The sequence below is a fragment of the Chaetura pelagica genome, unplaced genomic scaffold, assembly GCF_000747805.2.
Source record: "Chaetura pelagica isolate M959 unplaced genomic scaffold, ChaPel_1.0 scaffold486, whole genome shotgun sequence".
In the NCBI taxonomy this organism is placed as follows: domain Eukaryota; kingdom Metazoa; phylum Chordata; class Aves; order Apodiformes; family Apodidae; genus Chaetura; species Chaetura pelagica.
Window position 1 is genome coordinate 158896 of NW_009953658.1, and position 726 is coordinate 159621.

General features: G+C 59.1%; 1 protein-coding gene across 1 annotated transcript in view; it reads right to left on the reverse strand.

The window, feature by feature from the left end:
* Window positions 1–525: 525 nt before the first annotated feature.
* LOC104391092 (olfactory receptor 1361-like) overlaps window positions 526–726 on the reverse strand; it is a 1025-nt gene continuing 824 nt past the window's right edge. The window contains exon 2 of the mRNA XM_010000318.1: window positions 526–537. Within this exon, the coding sequence (XP_009998620.1) occupies window positions 526–537 (12 nt within the window). The remainder of the gene's footprint in view (window positions 538–726) is intronic.

Below are 726 nucleotides of genomic sequence, written 5' to 3' on the forward strand. Positions count from 1 at the left end.
CCCCTGCACGAAGGTGAAACTGCGGCATCAGGAGCTGGACAAAGTTGGCTGCCAGCGCTGTTGGCTGAGCCTCAGCCTCCGCGGCCACGCCACTCACAACTGCAGCTGGACTTTTGTATGGCTATGAAGCAAAGCAAGCTTTTCTGGAGGGGCCTTAAGCAATGCCAGCTCCGTGCTGATAACCTGCAGTTTGACCAAAGCTCTGAGAATAATGGGTGGCCTTTTGGAACCACTGGCTGCTGTGCTAATGTAGGAAACACCGCGGAGACTGCACAGCAGCCGGGAGGAGCCCAGTGGAGGTCAGACCCCGCACCAAAGCGTGTGTGGGAGGAGGATGGTTGGACAGCCCCTTTGTGGAGGCCAAATGTCGCAGTCCAAGACACTGCCCCATGTCTGATGCTGGGCCTGGCTCAGCCCCACGGGCAGCCCCAAGGCAGAGCTCACAGCCTTGCTTGCGGCCACGTGGAATCGCCTTTCATGGCATTCCCTGGTGTCAGCATCGATGCAGCAGGTCCTGGGCTGAGCTCAGGACAACACCTGCAAAATAAAGGCACACTCCCGGAACTGTAGCATTGTTCCCAACTTGATTTTTCCACTTTACCATCAGTGATGTGCTGAAGGCCAGAGAAGAGCTGGCAGTCTGCCCCTGCCTGGGCAGAGAGTCCTCAGCCCTGCAGCCCAGCTGGGCTCAGGCAGGGCTGCCCTGGGAGCCCGACGTGCCCCAGC